The following is a 23,428-nucleotide window of genomic DNA, read 5'->3' on the forward strand; positions in this document are numbered from 1 at the left end:
CCGAATCGATTTATTTGAGCAAAACCCCGAGATTACTGAAACAGATACTGGCAACAAAAAACCATCGTAATTTAACTGTCAGAGTATTGAAATTGGAATAATTTGGTTTATTTACAGCGGGCAACCTCAACCGAAATAAACAACTTTTGGAAGCAATAAAATTGTAAATCGGATATATCCAATAACTCTCGGAAATCGGAACGAGGTGGAATTTAATTAAATGTTTTATTAATTGATGAATCCCGCCTCACGCTGCCGCTGGTGATTCGTCACCGTCCACAAATCTCTCGGCCAATAATTCACTCGTTTCCGATAACCTTAATTTCAATCGTCGTCGTATATAGGTAGATCCGTAATAATATACTATACATAAAAACGCCTAAAGCCGTAAATTGCCATAATAACAAAGCTGAAAAGCCGTACAAACTGTTAGCTAATTAATGAATTATCCTATTAATACGAGCAAGAATCCTAAGCCGGCAGAACATTGACAAAAGTAATACAACAGTAATTTGGTACAAAGTAATTAAGGTACAAATGGTGCCCGGGGAGCCATTTCCCTGTATTTTCCGGAAGAGAGCCTTCATATGACCTTTAAACGTACACTAAAGTATAATTATTACGTCGAGACCTTTTAATTGTAGTGCGAGGTATACTTCATGAATATTCGTGCACGCACGTCCACAAATAACAAGGCTTTTCACATTTTTGGAAGGAGATAAGAATTAAACTTTGTTTCGATGACTTTTTGAATACAAAGTCATCAATTTATCCATTCAAATGGTGGAAGCATAAAATTGCTTGCTTGTTTGTAATATTAACATAATATATTATTATTGTGTGTACAATTTGTATATTATATTTTATAACTTTTAAGTAAATAAATTTATCATGACCAGATTAAGGTTGTTTTCATCTTTCAGTAGTTACTATTTTTATTTTTATTATATTTTTTTTAAGATGAAACTAAATGTAGTTTAGGGCAAAACATTTATTCATACCTTACGAAACCCGATCATATTGAAATATGTACAACTTTATCATTGTTTTTTAAAAACGATGCAAGACTTGTTTATATAACTAGTGACAGGGTTACAGGCTAAGTACCTAAAAAGGGATCAGGAGTGGCATCAGCTGTTTTTTATCACAACCGAAGGAGTCACTTCTGACGCCTTCATATTACAAAAAATCCGAAATAACGATATTTAGTAATATGAAGATGACAACATCTTCATACATTTACTGCAATTAAGTATAATGTAAAATGATATTATCTCATTTTACATTATACTTTTAAAGTGATCTATTTATATTAATATACACGAAAATATGATGTTACAGTTTATACACACATACACTTTAAGAAAGGCAAAACAGGAAAGCGAATTGAAACTAAACCAAATTAGAAAGTGAAACTAAATTATTTATATTTCATAAATTCATGTGAAGGAATCTCTTGGCTTCTCGGAATTGAAGTTTCTTTAATAACAATAGTGCGGTATCAAAAAACCGCCCACAATAGATTTGTACCCCGAGGTCCACGATTGGACCCGCTAGGGCCCTTTATCAATCTAAAACGGTCCCTTTTCTCTTAGTAATACTCGTTTTGTTCCCAATTTTCCAAACTTATATTATGAACTTATAAAAGGTTTTTCCTGTACGCTATTTTCGGATGTGTATGTAAAATTCTCACAAAATACATTTTCTGCCAAACTGTTTTCAAAGATCTATTTCTGTCCCATATTAAATATTAATTTTTTCAAAGTTATTTCATACATGTAATAATGTGTTATAAAGAAAATCCGTGTTCTTTAATGTTTACTAAGTTTAATATCGTATATGTATACTTTTAACAGCCTTCAAAGAAATATCCTTTGCCGAGGTATGTTTTTGATGGCATCATTCGCACACCCTTCGGGAACTAGGCAAATAAATGGATATTTTTGGCAAAAACAATATTTGCTCACGTCATACCCTGACATACGCAGCGAATATGTATTTAGATCGTTAATATCTTACGATGAGGGGATGGAAATAGTGATACCTGTTTTACTGTTTTTGTATTAGAATAAACGGTATTTTTTAATCTTATGTTAAACTCTCAAAATTTACTTGGATAAGCTTTTACAGAATAAAAAGTTTAGGTACTTTTGGCAATTTCATTAAATCTCACAATTCAAGTCAAAACCATTTATTCATGTAGGTAACTATATAAGTTACATAAACATGTAAGAAATATACATTGAATGCTTCTAATTTTACATTTACTGCCAGTTCTTAAATCAAGGGCGTGGAACGGAAGAGAAGAACTGGCAATACACTCTCCGCCACTCTTTTTAATCGCCGAGAGATACAGTCAGTAATTCATATCCAAGCACTATGATCGTTTAAGTATTCATTTATATTATAATAGGTCTTAGCAAGCAGTTTTACTTTAATGTATGCCTCACTGGAGTTTACTATCTCAAGTAATTCCCAAGAATAACGCATCATCAACAAAAACTATTTCCTCGTCTTTAATTATTATTTGATAATGACTACTTTTTACATGTGGAGTTTCAAATTTAATACATTTTGTCTTCTTCTCGTTTAACTTAAGATTATTTGTACTAAACCAGTGAACCACACTGGAGATGGCACTGTTTACATTCTCAAGTGATGGATTTCGTCGTTTCACTTTAAATAATATAGTTAGCTGTATTTTATTTGAAATAGATATTCAATTAAGGTGTAGTATTTTTAATAAAACATTTTTCTTAACTAACATCGTTGGTTACAAGGTAAAAGTTCTTCCCAGTTATTTTTATTAAAAAAGTTATTCGTTTAAGACAACTTTAGAATAAATATACTAAAATAGTAAGTGACTTACGCAACGGGTCTCGGTTTAAATACGTCAAAAGCTTTTGGAATGAAATTCGTGTTTTTAACAGTGTCATTATAATTTAATATGTAATTTCTACTTAGTACTCCCATAGCTTGCCTTAGAAGACACACCAGTATATTCTTATAGACATATTGGTATTCCAAAGACAAAATAAGCAATTAGTGTTCCAGTCTCCATTTATAAATCGGAAAAAGTATAGTATTTAAAATGAAACAGTTTACAGCTTCGGGACTTATTAAGCTATAGTCTATACTATTTATTTTATTTAGTGAGCTCCACGTCACCTAAACTAACGTATATCACGACTGGTAAGAAAAATATATAAACTAAGTTTAAGTCACCCCCAACTTAACGAGTTGACTGAGCAAAATTCCCTTTTCCCTCGCCTAAACATATTCCTAAGCTAACAAACCTTTGAGCCTCATGCGACGATAAAAAAACGCAATATCGCCTGAAAAATTATTCGAGCGCCATAATATTATAATAACGTACTTTATTGGTGTTTTGCTATGCGCATAATTATGCTAATCGTCGAGTCGCGATGCCATCCAACTTTCATATTTTATGCTTCATATCGTCCTCTGGGGCTCTTAATGTGTTTTAAAGGCTTGATAACGATAACTCATGTTATAGAGCGAAACATTTTTTTAAACTAAGTACAAAGGTGATTTAGAGAATAATACAAGTATATTCAGATAATTATTTATTCAATTTTAAGACAGTTGTCCTGATTCTAATTGACAATTTTAATAAATTCTCACTTTCGTTTAACGATCTCTCCAGGCGGAGTGTCTATCTTCTCCGACGTTATCTCGTACTGGGCGTCCAATCTGTAATACAATAAATTTAAAAGCTATTTACAATAATATGGAAAATCTATTCGCTAGAGCTCTATCGGAATAAGCTTGATTGCATTCAATGATCATTTCTTTTTATCGACAATGGTCTCATAGAACTACCAGAACCAGCTTTTTAATTATTTTAAAAACTGGTATTAGTTAAAATCTTAAGATAGAATATTGGCACAGTTGAACTGTCGTTTTCATGCAACGTTCTATCCACATACACCGATGCGACCATAGATAGCTTGTATCAACAGATGGCTATTACAATCCGTCGATGGGTATTGGCACACTTTTATCTATATTTGGATTAAGATGTAGATCTCTGATATGATTGAAAATGGATTGAGATAGGTTATTGGGTTTGGGCGTGGGCCAACACTACCCTCTACCGAACAAAAAACATGACTAGTTTTGTTTTATATTATTTACACACTTTATTTAAACACATCCAAATAGAGATAATCTTGTTTCAACATAAAGTAACTAACTCTTTCTATATCTGTTTACACTACGACGAAAAGAGACTAAAGTTTGCCCTGTTCTATAAAAAAAAGTAATTTAAAAACGCTGCAATTGAACTGATCCAGGTATATTTCAGTTAGTCGGTTCCAAATGTAATTAATACTTTATATACTACTTAGACTATTTGATATAGTCTACGTAGGTCGTAGTTAAACATAATCCTAAATCGAATCTACCGAGTAAAGTAAAGCTGATTCAATGAGATAATTTTACTTGGAAACAAGAATATATCCATTATCCATACGCAGTGTTTGACCGTAAAATTCGAAGGTGAAATGCAAATGGATGCAGGTAGAAGACAATTCTTTGAAGTCCATGCATAATCCATTGCTTTTCCGACACTTGGCTACGTTTTACATTAACTTCGCTTCAGAATATTTCATAATAGACTTTGTATGCACTGTACTGTATACATATCCTATATATATCCTGATATATATCATTAGGTATATTTTCCATTTCTTTCTTAATCGCTATTTTCGACTAAAGTTTCCAGAGTTGGATTTTATATAAAATAAATAGCTTTATATATGTGTAAATAAATGCGTGATATATTTGTATTTTTAGACATAAATAATAACTTTTAAGCACACTAAAATTATTTAAGTAATTCGCAATAAAACAATAAAAAAATAATAACATACAGTTTTATGGTAAAATAAAGATTCTATATCGAAGATCTTTTAATTTTAAATCGAAAATTCGATTCCAGAAACTGGAAGGCAAAAGGTGATTGCCCTGACTGTCCCCAGTTCGAATCCCGACCTGTATAATTTTACCTTCATTATACATGAGTAAAATAAAGGCAATTTTGAATTTCTAGCATATGTTTACATAAAACAGAATTACAAATTGTTTATCTGTAGATCTTGACATTCTTCTGATTTTAAATAAAACCTTCTTAGGTCTGGATCTCTAAATCTGTTTCGGATCATTTGTCAATCTAATAGACAAGTAGATGAACAGCTTCCTGTGCTTCACTGACGCCGTGGACTTTTCGGGTTATTGCTTATTTTTCTTTCCAGTCAAAGAAAATCCATTGGTGCACAGCCAGGGATTGACCAACGACCTCAGGTTTCTTGAAGAAAATAGGCCAACACAGGTCTTCGCATTTTATGCGAAAAGAAAAAAACTTACGTTTACTTACTTGCGTTTTTGATTTTATTCAAATTATCGTCATAAGAATCAAACTATTCATTAACATGTTATGTTAATGAATAGTTTGATTCTTATCAATTTTGTCAAATATTAATACCCCAAAATTGAAATTGAAAATTATTTAATTAAAATTTCAACTTTAAATAGTTATATACCCGAAACGAAAGTATTTAATGTTTATCGTTCTTCTATGGATAGGATGGTTGGACAATTCGCCCTCTTACGTAATAAAAATCTCTAATATACAACAAAATGTTGAACAGCAAAAATAGACTGCCTATGGTAAAGCAATAATTCATAATAGTGAAATAGCCGTGTTGTGTTGTTCACATCGTGACAAAGGGTGCACAGCACTCCTTTGTACCGCTAAAAGGTTTAGTTCGTAGCTCATGATGAATTGCGTGGAACAATTAAGCCCATCGCCCGAACATCGTTTATTACATATTTTCATTCTTTATGTTATGTAAGTGAATAGCAATGAGACAAAGGGACAATAATTTCATCTGTGCTTTTCTTTTACGTCAAGCTGTATTTTCTATTATCTGATACCACAACAGATCTGATAGATAATCTAGCTAAAGAAAAAAAAGCGTACTCTGGGCGATCTTTATGTTCCACATGATCAGGCATTATTAGGAATACTAGCCAATCCAAGAAGATCTTTCTATTGAGCTGTATCGTTAATATGCTGATATTCAATAAAATCGGGGTAATGCCCGTTATTTGTAATTTAAAGTGGTCATCTCGTATAATGTAAGAAAAGGTTTTCCCTGCAAGGAACAATGCACTGCTGTTCAGGGCGCATTGAATAGTTGAATAACTGATGGGTAGCCGTAGCGGTCACCGACCTGTACACCTGGGTACTTCACCTAGCCCCAGGGTTGTCAAGATTTAAAAAAAATTATACGTCTTTATAGCAAACACAAAGTATACAGACAATGGGAATTAATCAAACGATGTTGAGAGAGACGCTTTCATTTAAAATGGGTTTATAATATTTATTTGCTAAAATATTATTGGATATACTTGAAACATTAGTTTTGTCGTCCTGGGAGTCCCGTCACAATCGGTCAATCCATAACAGTTTTGAACTTGTATAATTCCGAAAGAAAGGTAACTGTTTCATCAAAAACTTGAAAGCTCAGTCGCTTATCTGGACTGTGCTGTTTGCTAACTAATAATAATTGTTCACATTCTCACGGCTTAGTGCAAAGAAATATCTCTCCAAGTGAATTGTCATCAAGAACGTACACATATTTGTACAGCCCTACGTTAAACTCACAAGTGTTCGTATAATACGGGATATTATGCAGCTTATTGATAATTCTTTTTATATTACCCCACGATTTACTTCAATCCCAAGAGCACGGGGTCGATGGACACCTACTTGTTAATATAATGAGGGGTCACTGAATTCAACGCCATTTTGCACGTGCGTTCATTTCTATGCTTACCCGTGGCTTTATAGTTGACATTGTCTATGAGGAATGAAAGACTTCTTTGTCTTCGCACAAAAGGACCTGTGTGAACCACTCGGACTCTCAATAGAGAGTTATATTACTCTAATTACATTCTTTATTTATACTAACGTTTACCTCATTCATATTACGTCAACATATCAGGTTTATGGAAAAGAAGTAGGCTGTTTAGTCAACTAATTACCGTATTAGATACGAATACTAGACTATAATGGATTTATCTCTATATCTAATAACTTGAACTCTTTGTATAGAGAACGATCACAAAACCACTTTAAATGTTTTCATTCCAGAAAACAGTTTTTTAGTCTTTGTCTATGGTAAGAGCAAAATGTTCCATGTTGGTATTTATGTACTAAAAAGGTAGATATTAAGAAGAAACGAAGTTCACGAGGGCAGTTCTTCTATGTTTCCTGTCTTTATGCAATTAATAAATAAAATAGTAGTTTAAGAGATAATCTGTATTTATATATACCTGAGGTTCCTCAAACGGCAGTCTGATATGATGCTGATGCGGGAGCGGGAGTCACCGGTCAATGGCGGAAGGGCGTTCTTCGATCGGCTCATTATACTGTATTTTGTTTCTTTTTTATTATGTATTAGAAATTATTCTCGGTAAACAACAGAGGTTTGGATTAGACGGTAAAAATAAGTATTACATTTAGACAAGGACGCCTTACTTTATTGGCAGGTAATTTGATTAGTTGTATTACAATTACCTTTTTCATATTAAATTAATAATTGCAAATATATTGCGACGTTAAACATCTTGTCTACAAAAGAATACTAAGATTTCAGACTAATTTAAAAATAACAGAATCAAAAGACCATGGAACCTCAACAGACCTCGGTCTGCTAAAAACCTTGCTCTTATCCGTAGGTTTTCTCTTAGGTCTGAGCCGATCCACGACAGAATCACCAGCGCCGTGAAGGGACCCTTCCACTGGGGTTGTGTTCTTCAAAGCACTGTACGTGGACTCCTGCATGATTAACACTATAGAAACTACTGATAGTTATAGTCAGTCAATAGCTGAAGCACCTCACTGATGAAAGACCATTCCATTCGTACAAATAGAATTTATTGCGATTTTAAGAAAAATATAAAAAGGATAATATTTTTTAGCCTTGAACTTAATTTTACATAAGTACTTGAACTAAAGTGATACTGTATTCGTTACTATTAGTTCAAAATAACAGCGTAATAGTAACCACCTTGACAGAGAGGTCTTCAGTGCTGTAGTCTGTGATCTTCTGCAAAACCTCACTCTCGGCACAGATATTGGGCTCGCTCATAACACTGCTGGTGCCCTAAAGACAACAAGATTTAGGAGTTTAGCACAATTATCGACCAAAAATAAAAAGTTTTAGTTTTGAACGATCAATATATTTTTAATAGACTTCGTTACTCAAAATATTCTGGTATTTTGTGTAACACAAAAGAAATAACACTCACATTGCTCATCGCTCGTGTGTACTGATCAGACTCAGGTTCAATTGGCAGGTTGACTTTGCCAGGAAACCTGAGAATAATGTTTGTATACGCTAAATTCCATACAACAAATAGGTTTAGTATATAAAAATACATGAAAGTCAGTAATTGCTGACGAATGCTGTGAAGCACTCGAAACGTCGTGTTAGGTGAATAATCTAATAGAGTTTTATTAACAAAGACTACAGTGGCTTTATATTTCTTAAATACGCACGATATTAGGTATTTTATTTTACATTTTCGCATAAACGTACAGTAAATAATAATGTATTGAGCATTAATGTATAGCTGGCTCCCTTTGGGTATGGGACTTGATTATTGAAAACAAAATGATAACAATAAACACATCAACAATCATATTTTTTACACTTTGGGTTACATTATTGTAGTTTTATTAGGATTCTTATTTTTTTCGTGCAATTAAATTAGCCTACATTAATCAGTAAAATAATTTTTCAATTTTTAAAATCGGTCCTGTACTTTTTGAAACAATTAATTACATACATACAAATCTTTCCTCTTTATAATATTAGTATAGAAGTATAGATAACTGATTCAATAGTAGATAATGCTGAGTACCTAGAAACGGGAAACCATTTCATGATAATAATAGTTGTCTTTCCCATTATTTATGGATTACAAAACAACACCCACCTACAACACTGAGCACACAGTTATATGAAACAAACCAATATTCAGCCGATATATCTTCAACCAAAGGCATGTCGATGGAAGAACTGCTTGGCCACTTCTTCAACCCTTCGTCCTGCCATTCCTCCTGGATAATCAGATCCTGACGGCACCAACTATCCTTCGGTGAGGGGTCAGGTAACTCATCGGGAATCCATGACTCTCTTCTTTTGGGAATGTAACAAGGCGGGTACGCGCTCGGATCTTCGCCAGGATCGTGACGGTAGAAGTGCCTGTAATTTAAGGTACATAAGTAAAATGTGCCTAGCTAACTATGTGTCCAAGGCACTTCTTATTTTGATTTATGTATATAAGAAAAGAATAATATAGTTTACTTACCAGTCAATTAGCTTAAGCCATGCTTGCGCGGCGCAGTGGGCCGTAAAGAGCGCTGTCTGACGCTGCATGTATTTGACAAAGCAAATCGCTAAAGCATCATCTAATATCTCTTCTCGTATGTCGAGGATCATCAAATCGTCTTCTTCTTTTTGGAGAATTTCAGCCCTTTACGAGATAAGTAAAACAGTCAAACTAATATTTATGTAACTTTTGAATTGCAGTTATTTGTGTTAACGTCTTTTGTAAGCGCTCTGCTCACCTTATTACAATAGAGCTAAGAGAACAACAGAATTATTGGGATTCTATACCAAATTCGCTCGGGGACATCTTTTGGAAGAGCCATTAAGGTCCTTGCATCATCTGCCATTATAAGTTTTCTTCCCCTTCTGGACAATTTGTATTTACCTCCAATATTGCTCAACATGATTACACTTGATAATACAATTCAATCAAAAATTACCACATAATACAAAAGTATCAATACCAATTTTAAGTGTCAGTTCGATTTATTTTAAGATTTTTGGATTAACTTTGTTCTGAACCCTACAAAGAGTTTTTAAATCTTTTTATATTTTTTTTAATCATAGAGCATACTTTACAAAGGTTATTTATACATATAATATAGTAATGAGTAATTTTGTTCAAAATAGCGCGATAGTATTTAATTGGTATAAGGGTGCTTATCAATTGATAAGCGAAAGCTCTGGTTCAGTGATTAATAGATAATCCGTTTGAATTTCATTACATACAGTTGTGATAAAATCTTTTTATCGGAAACTATAAGCCATCTTCATGGGTCGGAAAACATGTTCTGAATTTTTGATGTTTACATAAAATAAAATGAAAGTGGCCAGAACCAATATTGTCTGTGAATTTAACGGTTGACAGCTGTTTGAAAATAAAATTGACAAAAACCGAACGCAAGTTGCTCGAACATCGAAATTATTTTTTATCAATTATATCTACTGTAAAATGGAAAAAAACATATATTTTAGTGAATTATTTTGTGCGTAAAGGACTCTAAATGATGAGAGTATATTTTCTGATGTTAATTTCTGTTTATTGAGAACAATGTACACCCTGAAGGGTATTTTTCCAGAACCCAGTAAGTCTCCATTATAAGTATTTATTTAACGTTCTTGGACTTAGATTTACAATGGAGACTGAGTGCTTAGTTCGAATCTGATATATCAATTCAAAAAATATACGGGAGTCATGTTTGGATTCTGTCTCACCTATGGCTCTTTCTTAATTATAACTTTTTAATCACATTAATTCTTTAGATATTAACTTTTAAGATGTTACGATAATGTTATATTTGTAGTCCTGTTTTAGTTTGTTCAACCTTAATTTACAGAAAAAGAACCAAAAAAGAACTTTATAAAAGAAAATATGAAACAATTAAAATTTATACAAGGGAAACCACCAAAAGACCCAAAGTTTATATTAAAACCTGGACAAAACAGGCTAACAAGCTCCTTAACAGCATCAACTACTTTAGGTCAAGTGAAATCCTCTCCCTCTAGTAAAAGTGGTAAAGTTACACTCAATGTTGCCAAAACATGTGCTTCAAGTTACCGAAGAAGGCAGGACATTAGAATTAAAAAAGGTGACATGGCAGAGTTTTTAAAACGAAAAGAATTAAGACAAGCTCAGACAAATGATGATACAGAGGATGAACTAAATTCGAATGATAGTTCAGGCCGCTTACGGGACATAGGTTGCCAAACTATTGAAACCAATCTATCTCAGAGGCTTGAAAGTGCAAAGTTGACAATGTTATATCCTAGAGAAGAAGACAGTGAAGCTAAGTTAAAGGCTAGTGGTGATAGTGAAAGAACTAAAAGTCCTTCATCGCTAACACTTACACCTCGAAGAGCAGGTGATGATTTGATGGATGAAAAACATAGGAGCAAATTGAATTCCATTTTAGAGAAAAAGGATAAAGATCCCTATCTTCCTTCAGGTATATTTTAGACCTAGTAATAGACTCGGTTACCCTGGCTGTTGTCCTGGCTTCATGCCTGTGGTGGGTTCACTGTGTTGAGGATTTCTGCTGATTAGGAAGTCATAGCCATGCATTCCAAGAATATTCCTCTGCACTAGCTTGGCACAAAGGCCTCTCTCTAACTTTAAGAGACAGTGGCCCATACTTTAATCTTTCTTATTCCTATATTTTTTTGAGCTGGAAGTAAGTAAGCTGGGTCCCCTCTTGGCAAGCTTGTCTGCAGCATCATTGCCCAAAGATTTGTTTCCTTTTACCCACTAAAGGGTAACCCTTTTTTTGTTAGGGTTTATTTATTTATTTAGTACTCCTACAGCTAACATAAATTATATATAATTACAAACAAATACTCTGAGAATATAGCCAGAGATGGAATTCATGATACATTTAACAACAAAAAGATTTATAAAAGGGAACAAACAAACAAACAAAAATTATTTAATACATTTGACTAATTGTGATTTAATTTATTTAACTAAGCCTAAATTAGTTGTGTTGTGTGATGATGTAAAAGTGTGGGTATGGGGTGTACTCATGATGAGTTTGGTTTCATATACATATACCTATAACCTTCACTTATGTTGACACTCGAGTATGAGTTTATTTGTTTTTTATTCCTTACACCATCAGCACAGACACTTTCGGATACCAATATTAAATCAACATATGTGAATGTTGAAATCAAGAGAGAAAATGTTAGTGCTAGCCTGTTTTAGTCTTAATACTTTTTTGTGGCATAGATGATCAGGTTATGTATTGATCTCAGCATGTTATGGTAGGACAAAACTAAACATTTACTACTATAAAATTTAATACTTAAAAAGATCTATATCTGCTAGGTTATCAGAAAGGAGTTTTACCAAAATATCTCCGGGAGAGGAAAGAGCAAACAGCAAAAGAATTGGAAGATACTAAAGCTGATGAAGACCATATTGTGTGTCCTTCAGGTCATGTCACATTGCCAGATAATGAGAGGAAGGAGACTTTACGGATGCTTCGAAATAGTAAGTATTTTATTAATATACTACACTATTTTGATAGAAACATTAATAATTATCAAAATACTTAAGTGTTAAGTATAATCAAATGTAATGCCTTTTACTGATATAACTGAGTTTTTTATATGGGAAGTCAAGCACATTTAATGTATAAATCATATCTCATATTTCTAAACATAGTATCTAAACCCCTTTTTGTATATATTTTCAGATACCAACCAATATAAATAAGAATTTACATGTCAGATAAATTATTATTAATATTGGTATAAGTAATAGATTATAGGGTAAAAGTAGACAACATATAAATAAAAGGAATAAAATGTAAATTTTTTAAACTGTTTAGGTTTTGCGGAGCTTGTAAGCGAATTAAACAAAATGCCAGTTAAAACAGACACATTGAGGATGAGAAACAGAAAAATGGAGTTAGAAAAACAGCTGGCTAAGCTTGAAGAGGGCATAAAAGTGTTTTCTAGACCTAAAGTTTTTGTCAAGATTGGGGAATAGATCCCAGACAAGAATAAAAAAAAGCTTTCATAATGATAATAGTAAATTGTGAAGTGGTTCATTTTATGTTTATACTTATTGGATCTGTGACAATGAACTTGTTGTTGAAAATGTTTTAATGATGTTTAAACCAAACTATAGACTGAACTAAAACATTTAGTTGTAATTAAAAAATTGCATTTACTGTAGTTAAAATTATTAGTAATGAAAAAATCATTGTGTGGGTCTTAGTAGGAATTGTAATGTAATTGTAGTTTTAATTATTGTATGCACCTTTAAATAATATAGAGGTGCTGATTAATGTTTGTATGATTTACAGTGACTTAAACATTTGGAATTTTAATTTAATTATATTTTCATTTCTTATGATTTTTCATGGTCTTTTAAATCTTTTGCCATTTGTCAGATAAATTCCTTTCATTAGCAAGATATGTGTAACAAAAAGGTATAACAAATTCTCACTACAATATTATTATGAAACAAAATAGATATATATAAATAGGTTCTTGCTTTTTATAACTTTCTAACATGCTGAAACAAATGTTTGTTGAATATAATAGGGCCTTTTCTGTACAGCTCTTCATTACTACTGTGCCATTCATAGAATGAGAACTCAGGAAAGAAAAATTTTATTTCTCTCTCAGCTGATGTCAATGAATCTGAAATATTATAACAAATTAATTTATTAATAAATGTAAAATGCACTAAGCTGTTTTAAAACACTTGTTGGAACATAAAAGAACAGCAAATAAAACTAAAGTAAAGATTATAATGATATTATGCTTACCAGAGCCATGAGCCACATTCCTGGTGTCTGAAAGCCCAAACATGCCTCTTAATGAGTATGGATCTTCAAATTGGGCCTTGTATACTTTCGTTGGGCCAAGCATTTTCCTCCATAGTTCTATGGCATTTGTATGTCCTAGCACATGAAGGTCTATGTACCCACTGTAAAAAAATGCTGTAAAAACCTACTATGAAGTGTAGAATAAAAAAAATAACCTAAATTTGTGCAATACCTGGACATAAATGTAACAAGCCTGTTGAAGAAAAATTTGTCTTTATGTTCAATATAAAAATTTGCAGCAGTTGACTTGTCCAGAAAAAGCCTTTTAGTTTTTATAACAACAAACTTATTTTTCAAAACATTTCTTATATATGAGAGTGCAACTGGATTTTTTACCGTGTGTGGTTTTATAATAGCTAAAGATAATTGTAACTTTGATATCATTTTAAAGCAATGTGTGACTTTCACAAATTATATCCATTTTAAAGGGCAATGTACAAACTATTTAAAATTATTATTTTCAAAAATTCTACCGGAAACAGCGTTAAACGACATTTCGTAATTCACATTTCACTCTATTATCTCTTCTCTGTGACAGATAATTATAAAGTCTTGGTGCTAAGTGCTAACCGATAATAAAGATGGTAAACAATGAGACAAGATATAATTTTTTTATGAATACAAAAAGCTATTTTAGTATAATATATGTATTACTATTTAATAAAAATATTTTTATGATCTATGTTAAACGTAAAGTTTTCTGCTGCTATGATATTGATAAACAGTCCCTAAACACAACACACTTAAACGTTTCTGTCTATGTTAATAGGAGATAACAATATATTATAATATTGAGCAGTGTTGGCCTAGTGGCTTCAGCGTGCGACTCTCATACCTGAGGTTGTAGGTTCGATCCCCGGCTGTGCACCAATGGACTTTCTTTCTATGTGCGCATTTAACATTTGCTCGAACGGTGAAGGAAAACATCGTGAGGAAACCGACAGTCAGAAATTTATTTTGTTAAAACTAAGGAAAATATTCGAAATCAAACTACTTAAATATTCAACAATATTTCTTTATTTTTGTGTTATCTGAATAAAGTTAACTTAATATTTATTGTATTACTTTCATAAAGTCTATTATTTGATTTGCTTTCCTAAACTTCCATTATTCCATAAAATTTTATAAAAGCCAAGAGGTGGATTGCAGATCGATTTAAAATATAAAAAAATCAAAGTTCAGCTAATCTGTAACATGACATTCATTGCCAATATTGTAATTTGTAATTGTAGTCTTTGCATTGGCTGTTTGACTATGGCGGTATATGCACATATTTAATAGATCTCTAACGTGTTACGGGAGAACAAAGTCATTAAATGCTAACTTGTGCTAAATAATAAATATTCGATTTAGAGACAAGTAACTTATGTAGCACATATGACACATTACAGAAGTGCCAACTATAAATAGCTATTTCAAGACTATTTTATTGAACTAAAAATGGTTATTTGTAAATATTTTCTTCAAGGATGTTGTCGTTTCGGGCAAAACTGCAGATATGAACATGTGTATAGTTCTAAATACTCCTATCAAGGTAATATTCTACAATAATTCATAGAAAACAATAACAACTGTATCACTAGATATTATGGAAGAAATCTTTATATTTCTTAAATGTCGACTACCCTATAAAATTGGCCTCTATAAGAATATATCTCAATAGCTTTGATCTTGCTATAATCTTAATATATATAAATCTCGTGTCACACTGTTTGTCATCAATGGTCTCCTAAACCACTTAACCGATTATAATAAAATTCGAACACCATGTGCAGTTCGATCCAACTTGAGAGATAGGATAGTTTAAATCTCAAATTATAGTCGCAATTTATTGCAAATTATTTGTTTATTATTTGATACAATTCTAACAGATGGCGCTGTATTAAAAGTACCAATGTTTCACAACACAGACAGCTATCCACCTTTCACATAAGTTCTTGTACTGTTTCCCTTGAATAGTTTACTACTATGTAATACAACAACAACATTCGCCACAGCAACGCTTGGCCGAGTCTGCTAGTATATATATGCGTCATATTGTTGCTGTTTAACATTTTAAAATTGTAAAATAACACTTAAATTTTAACAGCAAATACAACCAACACAAGCAGTAATGTAACGGATGACCAACTTGTAAGCCAAGTGCAATCTGACATTCAAGCTGCTTTAAATGGTGGACAGTGGATACTTAGCTGCTATGCCCCTTATAAAGAAAAAGCTTGTTTTCCGGGTTTAAATGACCTTTCACAAGAGGAAGCAAGACTTATTATATATGAAGCTAAAGCCAACCAAACATTAGAACAAGCTGTAGGTATATTTTTTCTTATTTAAAATTTTTTGTGTATCCTGACAATAAAGGTTTTTATATTTTCAGGTAATGTATATGAATAATTTATTTCAAGAAACAAGGAATAAATATAAGCAACTTTTACAACCTTCTGCAGCGATTATAAAAGTTTTACAAAGTATATATAGAGGAGAACCAGTATCTTCACCTTTTGAACTAGAAAACCAAGCTTTCGGATCCCAAGCGAAATCTCTATTCCGTAGTGCTATTCAGAATGACCACTTTCAAAATAATACCAGTACACAAACAAATTCTGTCTTTTCAAGATTGGGTACCCAAACTTCTAATACTTTCAACAGTGCCCCAAAGTCAATATTTGCACAAGCAGCTCAGAATACTTTTGGACCATCTCAGCCATCTAATCTTTTTCCAACACAGCCCCAAGAAACAGCAGCTAAATCCCTTTTTGCTCAAGCTAGCCAAAGTGTTTTTGGGCAGCAGAAACCAAATGCAAATGTATTTGCAACTGATCAACAGCAAAGTGTGTTTACAGCAAACCATCAAGCTCAAAGTGTTTTTTCTGTAAGTCCACAACAGCAAAATTCCGTTAATCCTTTTGGTATACCACAGCAAAACCAGAGTGGGAATGTATTTCAACAAAATACTCTGAGTAGAACAGGATCTGATATTTTTGGTATTTCAAGAAATGCATTTGAAAAGGCTCCAGCGGATGATGAAAATGTCTATAGTAAAATTGAACTTTTGTCTGAACTAGACTTGGAGGCCTACAATAGTTCTGAATTTGAATTAGGCCTAATACCAGAATTACCACCGCCACATATCCTATGTGTGTGAACCATAATGTAATAGAAGAGTAATAGGAATTAGTAGTATTTTATCATTAAAACATTGCGTGTTGAGTGAAGGTGTTTGGGTATGTGGTACAAAGACAATGCAATTCTTGTATTTTTTTTTCAACAATTTTACAATACTCCTGTGAGCAGTGAGGAATATAGTTTATTATAAAAAATATTGATCTTGATAATATTACTGTAGTAGAAATTGCAAAAAACTGTACCAGACTTTCTGATTTTATGTGACATTCAGTCTGTACTTGTGAATGTAATATTATTTAGGATTTATTCTTATACTTAAAACATTTTTTTGTAAGTTACAATGTTTATACAACTTGATTACTGAAAAAAAAATGAATTGGGAATAAATAGAGTGAAGATAATAATTTTCATTTTATTTAAATATAGTATATACCAGTGGTACCGACAGACTTCGTCCTGTCATAAAGATTAATGTGGCAGTTTTTTTGTTCCTAAGTATTTTATAGTCGTGTGGCTAAAAAATCTTCTGTAGAGAACCATCACCCTGGTGATAGGGTGTTGTGAATAAAAAATAATTAAATGAAACATATATAAGGATAATAAAAGTAAGTAATCGCTTAATTATTAATAGAAATCCGTTTTATTATAGTTGTAGTGCTTTCTGATACGATGTTTTTTGTTTGATTATTTGGCGCATAGACAAACAAATCTGATGATATTCCAACACGGGAACAGGCAACATACAATTGACCATGTGAGAAACATGGGTTTTCTAGATTAATACCACAAACACTTAATGATTGCCTAAGGGACTTGTTTATGGTCATAGCAAAAGGAACTATAGTCTAAAGTATAGTCGTTTAAACTCAAATGGCACATCAGACGGAATCATTGGGGTGCGCGGTATGAGAACATCTTCTCCTTTATACATTCCTTTGAGTATAGTTGCTTCTATCACGTTGTTCAGTAATTTTTTATCGCTAACCGGGTATCGTTGTAAAGACGGGGTTGGTTGATATTTCGCAACATTATAACTATTGATCCAACCTTTAATTGAAGATTGTGTGAGGTGGCAAATCCATCGAGTTTAAAAATTCCGGTGGATAGTTGACTACATCATCTTGGTTAGTAGCTGAATTAACTGATTTATTTAATTTGAAATTTAATTCATTTACATCTATTATTTTGCAGCCAATATAACTCGTTCGCTCAACCAATCATGGTTGAATCACTGGCAATGTTTGACGAAATGGCAAAGTTGTTGCGATTCCTGACGAAGCGAGTGCAGGTGCAATTTTATTTTTCTTGGTCCATTTTGTAAATGTACCGCTAAGTTAACAACAGAAGAAAATACTGAAAGAGTTACGTAGTTAGTTATTATGATTGTGTTTTAAACGTGAGAAATAAGGAAATGCTAAAACTTAAGCGTTTATTAATGATCAATTTCCCCCAAATAGATCTGTTTATCACTAGATGCAGAAAGGATGATGGGTTCGTTTTTATGGAAGTGTACATCATTGACTGCTCCGTGATGTCCTGGAAGCTTGTATAAGATACGACGAGATGTTGTGTCCCAAATATATACAAAACGGTCAGAAGATCCAGCCGATACCTAAAATCAATATATTTACTAAACTTCAAAAGACAGCCTCAAAGTTTGGGAATTTATGTGAAAAACATGGTGCCATAATAACTTTTAGCAAAATTTCAAATTAGCAAAACTTGCATTGCCATTGTGGTTATTTTTTTTTTTAAATTCAGTATATAGCTGTCTTAGTTGAAATGTAAAAAAAATACCTTGGAGCCATCTGGAGACCATGCACACCGGAGCAGATTCTTCTCAAAGTTGTGTTGATGGCCTGACATGAGTTTTACACATCTCTCAGCAGGCGCGAAAGGTCGCACGTCCCATATCCTTAAAGTGTTATCCATCGAATTGGACAAAAGGTAAGAACCATCATTTGATAGGGCCATTCCTACAAGATTGATATCCAATTATTAATTTTATTATTTATGACTATAGGAAAGGCTGCTGTAAAGGAGATGTCAAGTAAATAAACAATGTGATAAATTTGTGTTGTAACCTCTTTGCCGTGAGTACAAACAACAGATATTATTGTAAATTGTTTTTGATCTGTACCATCACTTGTTTTCGCTACTGTAAATTAATAATCTAAGTCCAATTTAGATGCCATTCATAATTTAAGTAAATTGATTAGAGAGAGAGATAGAATAACTTTATCATAAATATTGGAAAGTTCAATAAGGTTATACAACAATCCTATTTTAATAAAACTCATACAATAGTTGCATTAATTAATAAAACAGCTACAACGTAAGACTATTACTTATTGGTTAGTTAGCTGTTGTTCGGAACCTGTTTATTAAATGAGTCAGTAAAATATCAAAAAAATAACTTAAAACATTTTTTTTCATTTAGCTAATCTGATTTAGAGAGTAACCAAAATGTAAAATACTAACTTACTAGCAATGCATTAATGTAGAGTGTCTTTTTAACAAACCTCAAGAATATAATATAAATGAATAGATTTAATAATAACAAGTAAATGTAATATGCAAAGAAAGAAAAGAGAGGATTATACTATTAAATTATACCTTTGGTGGTGTGATGTTATATTAGTCTAATGGCAGAGCACATATAGATAAAAAAGTTTGTTTATTTCATACCTGTTATAGTATCTGTATGTCCTTTAATATTGTAAGCAATCTGTGTATTTCTTATATCCCATACTTTAATAATATTATCCACTCCGCCTGTTATAATTTTCTCAGCCGTGTCGTTGAATAACACAGAAGTGACAGGATATGTGGCATCAAGTGATAAAATGTTATTCCGTTTCCTTGCATCCCACAGTTTTATTGAATTGTCATCAGAACCTGATACCAGTAATTCAGGACCTCTTCTAGCACCTGAAAATAATGTTAACTTATATAAGTTAAGTACTTTAAACATGCATATAACCATATGGTTATATGCATGTTTAATGTATTTTTATGTTAAGCCTAACTGGTGATACATACATCTAGTTGTGTAGTAGCAATACAACTGTTTCATTGACAATATTTCTTCATTGGCAGACATATGTTTAAACTTTGGTTCCGATTCCACAATGTTCCTTTTATACAAAATTAACAAAGGTTTTGTTCAAAAAAAAAAACAAATTGAAGAGTGGTGGAAAGTTGAATGCCATTTCTTCTCCAATGTTTTTTACCTTGATTTATCTTGAATTTGCACTAAGTTTAAAATTCATTCCATTTTTTTTTATTGACATTCACAAGTGTTCATAGTGTATCTTTACAAATACTTGATATTTTTAGATATATTTAATAGAAATTCTGAACATAAAAAAAACTATATTGTAGAATTTTGGAAAAATCCAACCATGTATTATCAAACACAGAGTAGCACAAACCTGAAACTGAGTTGACAAAATGACTATGCCCTTTCAACTTCTTTATTCTTGTGCCAGTAGGAACATCCCAGACAGCTACAGTGTTGTCTGTAGCACAAGTGTACATGTGAGCACCATCAGGAGAGAAGCATAGTTCCATAATGGCCCCTGTATGACCCTTCATCACCATTACATTCTCACATTGTCCATAAACATTCCATAGAACTGAAAATATTATGTTGTCTCACTGTTAAAACAATTAACATTGTTTAGTGAAGTGCAGCTTTGGTTCATTTTTAAATTTAATCTAATTACATACTAGTAAACTTTAACTCTACTAATAAAATACTATTTTAGGTAAGAATATTTAGTAAGGGTTCATTAGGAAACCAGGGACTATAATCTCATTATATTGATATGACATTGATAATGATTTAACAAATGAATTAACCCCTCATGATGTGCATATAAAAAATGTAAACAAAATAAATTAACATACAAATTTGTCTATCAAATCCTGCCGAAGCCAAATGTTTGCCTTCTGGGTGAAATTTGGCTGTAAATATCTCTCCTTGTTGTCCTTCCAATAACATAATAGGAGCATAAAGATTTGATGTCCTTGGCACCTGAAATTGTTTTTAAACCTTATATAGTTGTGTGTATATATAGGCAAGAACTTAATATCTTAACAATCAGTAGTGTATTATACTCTTTCTAATAATTAACGAATATTTACCGTCGCCGTAACTACAGCTTTTTCTCTCGTTCCTGCAACAGATATTTCATGTCGCGTCTTTTTTGCCGGCACCACGGAATATTCGTCAGCTTTTCTTTTTATTTCCAACTCCGGCATTATTTTGACTTCTTTTTCTTCTCAGTATGTAAAAACCCGTTTTTAACTAAGAATTATTAATATAATGTATGGGATGTAGTTTTATGTTTATTATTACATACGCACGTCACGGAGAACTGAGAAGAGCGATTATATTTTATGCGAAGAACCCAGTGATGCCAACTTCTACAAAATATTAATATATGTCATCTGTCGTCAAATATGAATTAAAAATATTGGTTACGATTTTGAAATAAGTCGCCCGTATTGGGGGTTGCGAGTAAGAGGGAGGATAGTGGTTGGTTCGATATGGTTATTATCTCCAACCACTTTCACGCGCCGGAAACAGTTATAAAAAAAAAACAAAATAAATCTAACATAACCTAACAATAGACAGGTTCTTTGCCGATGACACCGCTCTCTATACCACTCACAAAGACAGAGGTGTCATCATGTACAGACTCCAGACCGCAACCACGTCGGTAGGCGAATGGTTTCGGAAATGGGGCTTCCAATTAAATCCCGAGAAAAGCGTCGCAGTTCTGTTTGCCAGGGGTAACCCCGGTGCTAACGCTAATACTCGGGTAAAGTTTTGCCTTAAAAAAAGAGTTCACCCTATACGGATAAGCCATTCTCTGCCAAAAGTCCGTCAAATATCTAGGAGTCACGCTCGACAGCGGCATGTCTTTCCGTAAGCATGTAGCCGCCGTTCGCAAGAAGGTCTCTTTTGCCCTCTCTATCACCTTCTAAATAAAGGGAGTCACATGTTCCTTAGACAAAAGGTGACCTTGTACAAGGCCTGTGACCGACCGTGCATGACCTACGGTACTTCGTAGTCTTCGCGCACTGTGCCCCCTCGCATATCCACCGGCTACAGGCGCTCCAGTCGCGTTTCATGAGAATCCCGACCGGTGCACCCTTCTACGTGAGAAACGTCGATCTCTACTACGACCTGGAGCTCCCTACCATAGCATGGATGAAGTTGGCGTCCACACGCCACTTTGACAAGGCCAAACACCATCCCAACCCGTTGGTGCGTAAAAGCATCAATTACTACCCATTCCCGCCCAAAAGGGCTCGCAGGAGGCCCCGATAGGTACTAAAGAATCCGGAGGATCCAATCACAATTGCTCACGACAAATTAAACGCCGCCCGCGCGGCCAATAATAATATAACAATAGCCATAAACAACATCAATCAAACAACAATCCTTGGGATTGATTTGCTCCAGTTCAAAAAATTTGTATTAAAAACTTGGCGATTGAAAAGAGTGGCGGAAAGTTTCTTGCCAATTCTTCTTACCCGCTCTACGCTCTTGACTTGCGAACTGGTTGTAAATGTAAATTTACAATTAGTTTAATTTGTTCTTCTTGACTTCGAGTCTCACAGGAGACCCGCACATTCAGGCTGAGCTAAACAGCCCGTGCTGAGCTGTAAAGACTCTTAAGGCCAACAGCGAGATTCCTTACAAAAAAAGAACTGTAACTTTCATACAAAAGCATCTACATACACTACTGTTTTGGCATCGTGACTAAGCCCCCTGAAAGAATCCATAGATATCAGTGATTACTTATTTTAGACTAATTGGATTTCCCCCTAGAAATTCCCAAGGTTGCCCTCCAGTTGAGAAAGACCCTTTACCGCACATCATCGTGTTTAATTAATAACAAATTCTGTAATTACATTAAAATACACAATAATTATATCTATTATTTTTGTATTTAAAGATTTTTGATCATTCTTTTTTACTAAAAATATTCTATACTAAGTGTCGCATTGGCTTTTAGGTTGTTCTCATGGTGACCCGGATTTCGGGGCACACACTAACTCGGTTGAGAAACCCCTAAATCTATTGGGAAATCCCCTGATCTGGCAACACTAATAGATATTTAATATTCTTTGAACCAAATAAAAATACTCAAGACTTGGCATAAAGGTGAAAAAAAAAACTAATAATAATAATATTCTTTAACTTACATTCCATGCGACAATCGCCACAGATTAATCAGAATTAAGAACCACAGGCAGCGTGGACGACTACGTAGATCTACTTATTTTGGGACTTTCCTAAAAATCTACGAACTTTAGTCACAGAATCTAAGTATTTTTAGTCAATTCGTTAAATTCTTTAAGCTGAATTGACAACATCTATTACTTTCGAAAACTAGATGGAGGAAGAGAAGGTACGTACAGTATAGTACGTAAATAAATAAAAATGAAATGTTGTTAGTTGATACTATTACTGCTTTCATAATTGCATTAATGTACTATTAGCACAAATCCGTATAAATGCAGTAG

General features: G+C 33.0%; 5 protein-coding genes across 7 annotated transcripts; 2 read left to right on the forward strand and 3 right to left on the reverse strand.

Moving 5' to 3' along the window:
• Positions 1-3,594: 3,594 nt before the first annotated feature.
• Positions 3,595-11,774, reverse strand: LOC110999123. Of its 3 annotated transcripts, none has more exons than XM_022268039.2 (8): positions 11,405-11,774; positions 9,406-9,570; positions 9,066-9,299; positions 8,341-8,407; positions 8,100-8,195; positions 7,734-7,867; positions 7,363-7,458; positions 3,595-3,714 (listed from the first exon to the last, which is right to left on the reverse strand). In XM_022268039.2, exons 1-8 carry the CDS (start codon positions 11,554-11,556, stop codon positions 3,642-3,644), a joined length of 1,017 nt encoding a protein of 338 aa, XP_022123731.2. In that variant the 5' UTR covers positions 11,557-11,774; the 3' UTR covers positions 3,595-3,641. The 3 variants fall into 3 exon arrangements, with proteins under 3 accessions (XP_022123731.2, XP_022123730.2, XP_022123732.2); XM_022268038.2 differs by lacking the exon at positions 11,405-11,774 and adding an exon at positions 9,714-10,217 and having other exon boundaries at positions 3,617-3,714; XM_022268040.2 differs by lacking the exon at positions 11,405-11,774 and adding an exon at positions 9,665-10,217 and having other exon boundaries at positions 3,617-3,714.
• Positions 10,324-13,289, forward strand: LOC110999124 (enkurin domain-containing protein 1). The gene is made up of 4 exons (XM_022268042.2): positions 10,324-10,510; positions 10,763-11,371; positions 12,250-12,414; positions 12,755-13,289. Exons 1-4 carry the CDS (start codon positions 10,477-10,479, stop codon positions 12,913-12,915), a joined length of 969 nt encoding a protein of 322 aa, XP_022123734.2. The 5' UTR covers positions 10,324-10,476; the 3' UTR covers positions 12,916-13,289.
• A 78-nt stretch (positions 13,290-13,367) lies between these two features.
• On the reverse strand, positions 13,368-14,209 carry LOC110999125 (nucleoside diphosphate kinase 6-like). Its single transcript, XM_022268044.2, has 3 exons — positions 13,935-14,209; positions 13,703-13,863; positions 13,368-13,574 (listed from the first exon to the last, which is right to left on the reverse strand). The coding sequence occupies exons 1-3, from the start codon at positions 14,144-14,146 to the stop codon at positions 13,429-13,431; spliced, it is 519 nt and encodes a 172-aa protein (XP_022123736.2). The 5' UTR covers positions 14,147-14,209; the 3' UTR covers positions 13,368-13,428.
• A 786-nt stretch (positions 14,210-14,995) lies between these two features.
• On the forward strand, positions 14,996-17,286 carry LOC110999130 (nucleoporin NUP42). Its single transcript, XM_022268050.2, has 3 exons — positions 14,996-15,296; positions 15,852-16,069; positions 16,137-17,286. Exons 1-3 carry the CDS (start codon positions 15,203-15,205, stop codon positions 16,902-16,904), a joined length of 1,080 nt encoding a protein of 359 aa, XP_022123742.2. The 5' UTR covers positions 14,996-15,202; the 3' UTR covers positions 16,905-17,286.
• A 1,014-nt stretch (positions 17,287-18,300) lies between these two features.
• Positions 18,301-21,287, reverse strand: LOC110999128 (U5 small nuclear ribonucleoprotein 40 kDa protein). Its single transcript, XM_022268047.2, has 6 exons — positions 21,035-21,287; positions 20,798-20,924; positions 20,320-20,523; positions 19,574-19,816; positions 18,683-18,861; positions 18,301-18,497 (listed from the first exon to the last, which is right to left on the reverse strand). Exons 1-6 carry the CDS (start codon positions 21,149-21,151, stop codon positions 18,318-18,320), a joined length of 1,050 nt encoding a protein of 349 aa, XP_022123739.2. The 5' UTR covers positions 21,152-21,287; the 3' UTR covers positions 18,301-18,317.
• Between the last annotated feature and the right edge of the window lie 2,141 nt (positions 21,288-23,428).

Source organism: Pieris rapae, chromosome 21 (assembly GCF_905147795.1).
Source record: "Pieris rapae chromosome 21, ilPieRapa1.1, whole genome shotgun sequence".
Lineage (NCBI taxonomy): Eukaryota > Metazoa > Arthropoda > Insecta > Lepidoptera > Pieridae > Pieris > Pieris rapae.

What these genes read in the sequence shown, in the direction of transcription:
- LOC110999130 (XM_022268050.2), top strand. Translation starts at nt 15,203, where the DNA reads ATGGTTATTTGTAAATATTTTCTTCAAGGATGTTGTCGTTTCGGGCAA. An exon ending in TTCTAAATACTCCTATCAAG is followed by an intron (nt 15,297 to 15,851) that starts GTAATATTCTAC and finishes AAATTTTAACAG; the next exon opens with CAAATACAACCAACACAAGC. An exon ending in ACCAAACATTAGAACAAGCT is followed by an intron (nt 16,070 to 16,136) that starts GTAGGTATATTT and finishes TTATATTTTCAG; the next exon opens with GTAATGTATATGAATAATTT.
- LOC110999125 (XM_022268044.2), bottom strand. Translation starts at nt 14,146, where the DNA reads ATGATATCAAAGTTACAATTATCTTTAGCTATTATAAAACCACACACG. An exon ending in CTTGTTACATTTATGTCCAG is followed by an intron (nt 13,864 to 13,934) that starts GTATTGCACAAA and finishes ATTTTTTTACAG; the next exon opens with TGGGTACATAGACCTTCATG. An exon ending in GAATGTGGCTCATGGCTCTG is followed by an intron (nt 13,575 to 13,702) that starts GTAAGCATAATA and finishes ATAATATTTCAG; the next exon opens with ATTCATTGACATCAGCTGAG.
- LOC110999124 (XM_022268042.2), top strand. Translation starts at nt 10,477, where the DNA reads ATGTACACCCTGAAGGGTATTTTTCCAGAACCCA. An exon ending in GGGTATTTTTCCAGAACCCA is followed by an intron (nt 10,511 to 10,762) that starts GTAAGTCTCCAT and finishes CTTAATTTACAG; the next exon opens with AAAAAGAACCAAAAAAGAAC. An exon ending in TTTACGGATGCTTCGAAATA is followed by an intron (nt 12,415 to 12,754) that starts GTAAGTATTTTA and finishes TAAACTGTTTAG; the next exon opens with GTTTTGCGGAGCTTGTAAGC.
- LOC110999123 (XM_022268039.2), bottom strand. Translation starts at nt 11,556, where the DNA reads ATGGGCCACTGTCTCTTAAAGTTAGAGAGAGGCCTTTGTGCCAAGCTA. An exon ending in GATATATCGGCTGAATATTG is followed by an intron (nt 8,408 to 9,065) that starts GTTTGTTTCATA and finishes CATTATTCTCAG; the next exon opens with GTTTCCTGGCAAAGTCAACC. An exon ending in AAGGTTTTTAGCAGACCGAG is followed by an intron (nt 7,459 to 7,733) that starts GTCTGTTGAGGT and finishes AACAAAATACAG; the next exon opens with TATAATGAGCCGATCGAAGA.
- LOC110999128 (XM_022268047.2), bottom strand. Translation starts at nt 21,151, where the DNA reads ATGCCGGAGTTGGAAATAAAAAGAAAAGCTGACGAATATTCCGTGGTG. An exon ending in AAGCTGTAGTTACGGCGACG is followed by an intron (nt 20,925 to 21,034) that starts GTAAATATTCGT and finishes AAACAATTTCAG; the next exon opens with GTGCCAAGGACATCAAATCT. An exon ending in ACATACAGATACTATAACAG is followed by an intron (nt 18,862 to 19,573) that starts GTATGAAATAAA and finishes TCAATCTTGTAG; the next exon opens with GAATGGCCCTATCAAATGAT.